A 2,409-nucleotide genomic window follows, 5' to 3' on the forward strand; every position below is an offset into this window, starting at 1 on the left:
GGAACTATCAACGTTTTGGCAAGATGTAGGTATACTGATTTTAACTGGCGTTTTGACTAAAGTTTTAATTTATTTTCCTCGCGGTTTTAGCTTTTATACGCCGCGTTAGCGTTGCCTGAACTGAATATTCAAGTCACAATCACAATGCAAGCCCTACTGATAAGATTACGCCCTGTTTACCACCTATCTCCACATTTCTATTCAACCATTATCTGTAGACCTTAGAAAATCGTAGATAAAGACACAGGTTTTTATCATTTGGTCAGTTCTCGCTGCAATTACTTTGAAACTGCTCTGTTGACGATTCGGTAAACGTATGATGTTTATTGTCTGTAATGGAAGTATGTAAAGCCACAAAAACGTATTTTGCTCCTTTCAAAGATGGCAAGAAAAGACCAGACGTCCTTGAATTTGACAAAGACGATGAAATTGAAATCCTAGAAAAACAGGGAACGACGTGGTGGGCAGCAAGGAGACTCAAAGATGGGAAACTGGGATTTGTTCCTGCTAAGTATATGAAGGTCAGTTTCATCATAATAATAATAATAACAACGGTCTTTAGATAGAGCAAAATCCTTCTTAATAGAACAGAATGACGGATGTTTGAACTCAATGTTAAATACATGTATTTACGTAAGTGATTTGTTTGTTTGTAATTAAGCACAAAGCTACACAATGGACTATCTGTGCTCTGCCCACCACGGGTATCGAAACCCGGATTCTAGCGCTATAAGTCCGCAGATTACGTAAGTGAGGCGAAATATCATTCCAATATAAGAAATGTAATTCGGTTCATATCATAACATATATATATATATATATATATTATGTGGTTTATTATCAATAGCTTCGGATTCAGAATAACTAAGGGCTACGCATGTCCTGATCGTTAGAGCACTCGACTTGCAATCTGAAAGCCGCTAATTCGAATCCCGTCTTCAAACGTGCTTGCCCTTTCAACTGTGGAAGCGTTATAATGTGATGGTCAACCTCACTATTCGTTGTTAAAGAGTAGCCCAAGAGTTGGCGGTGAGTGATGTTGACTAGCTACCTTTCCTCTAGTCTATTACTTCAAAATTAGGGACAGCTAGCGCGGATAGATAACCCTCAAGAAACTTTGCACGAAATTCAGAACAAAAAACAAAGGAAAACTATCTTCGTAGATCAGAGATTAAAATGAATTTAACAAATAATGTAGTTAACTTTATATACTTGTCTACTAGGAGTACACAATGTCATAAAGCTAAAGCTTAATAATGATTTGAATACACCAATTCAATGGTTGATAATGATTTGAATACACCAATTCAAGGGTTGATAATGATTTGAACACACCAATTCATGAGTTGATAATGATTTGAATACACCAATTCAATGGTTGATAATGATTAGAATACACCAATTCATGAGTTGATAATGATTTGAATACACCAATTCATGAGTTGATAATGATTTGAATACACCAATTCACGAGTTGATAATGATATGAATACACCAATTCATGAGTTGATAATGATTTGAATACATTAATTCATGAGTTGATAATGATTTGAATACACCAATTCATGAGTTGATAATGATTTGAACACAGTTTTTAAGCAGTAACCTTACGCATCCTAAATGTAAGAACCAAGGTGAGTCTAATAGAGTTATATAAAACAGCGACTAAATGATGACAGCTTATGGTAAGGAGTTAACTGTTTTTTGTTTTTTTTACAGTGAAAGTAATAAACAACTAGGAAAGACGCTTAAAGAAAGAATAGATGAAAACTTGTATGCACTGAGACGTCTACACTAATGATAACTACAGAACCTCACCATCTTTCAGTAACAGTTTTATGCATTGGGACGTTTACACTAATGATAAATACAGAACCTCACCATTTTTTCAATAAAAATTTTATGCATTGGGACGTCTGCACTAATGATAATTACAGAACCTCACCATCCTTCAATAAAAAATTATATGCATTGGGACGTCTGCACTAATGATAAATGCAGAACCTCACCATCTTTCAATAAAAATTTTATGCATTGGGACGTCTACACTAATGATAACTACAGAACCTCACCATCCTTCAATAAAAATTTCATGCATTGGGACGTCTACACTAATGATAACTACAGAACCTCACCATCTGTCAGTAACAATTTTATGCATTGGGACGTCTACACTAATGATAACTACAGAATCTCACCATCTTTCAATAAAAATTGTATGCATTGAGACGTCTACACTAATGATAAATACAGAACCTCACCATCTTTCAATAAAAATTGTATGCATTGAGACGTCTACACTAATGATAAATACAGAATCTCACCATCTTTCAATAAAAATTGTATGCATTGAGACGTCTACACTAATGATAAATACAGAACCTCACCATCTTCCAATAAAAATTGTAT

The 2,409-nt window shown here is 34.6% G+C and overlaps 1 protein-coding gene across 1 annotated transcript in view; it reads left to right on the forward strand.

Annotated features, from left to right (window-relative positions):
- Nucleotides 1–202: 202 nt before the first annotated feature.
- LOC111087265 (tyrosine protein-kinase src-2-like) overlaps nt 203–2,409 on the forward strand; it is a 6,454-nt gene continuing 4,247 nt past the window's right edge. The window contains exon 1 of the mRNA XM_022393312.1: nt 203–521. Within this exon, the coding sequence (XP_022249020.1) occupies nt 336–521 (186 nt within the window). The 5' untranslated portion in view covers nt 203–335. The remainder of the gene's footprint in view (nt 522–2,409) is intronic.

This window comes from Limulus polyphemus, unplaced genomic scaffold (assembly GCF_000517525.1).
Source record: "Limulus polyphemus unplaced genomic scaffold, Limulus_polyphemus-2.1.2 Scaffold1939, whole genome shotgun sequence".
NCBI classification, from domain to species: domain Eukaryota; kingdom Metazoa; phylum Arthropoda; class Merostomata; order Xiphosura; family Limulidae; genus Limulus; species Limulus polyphemus.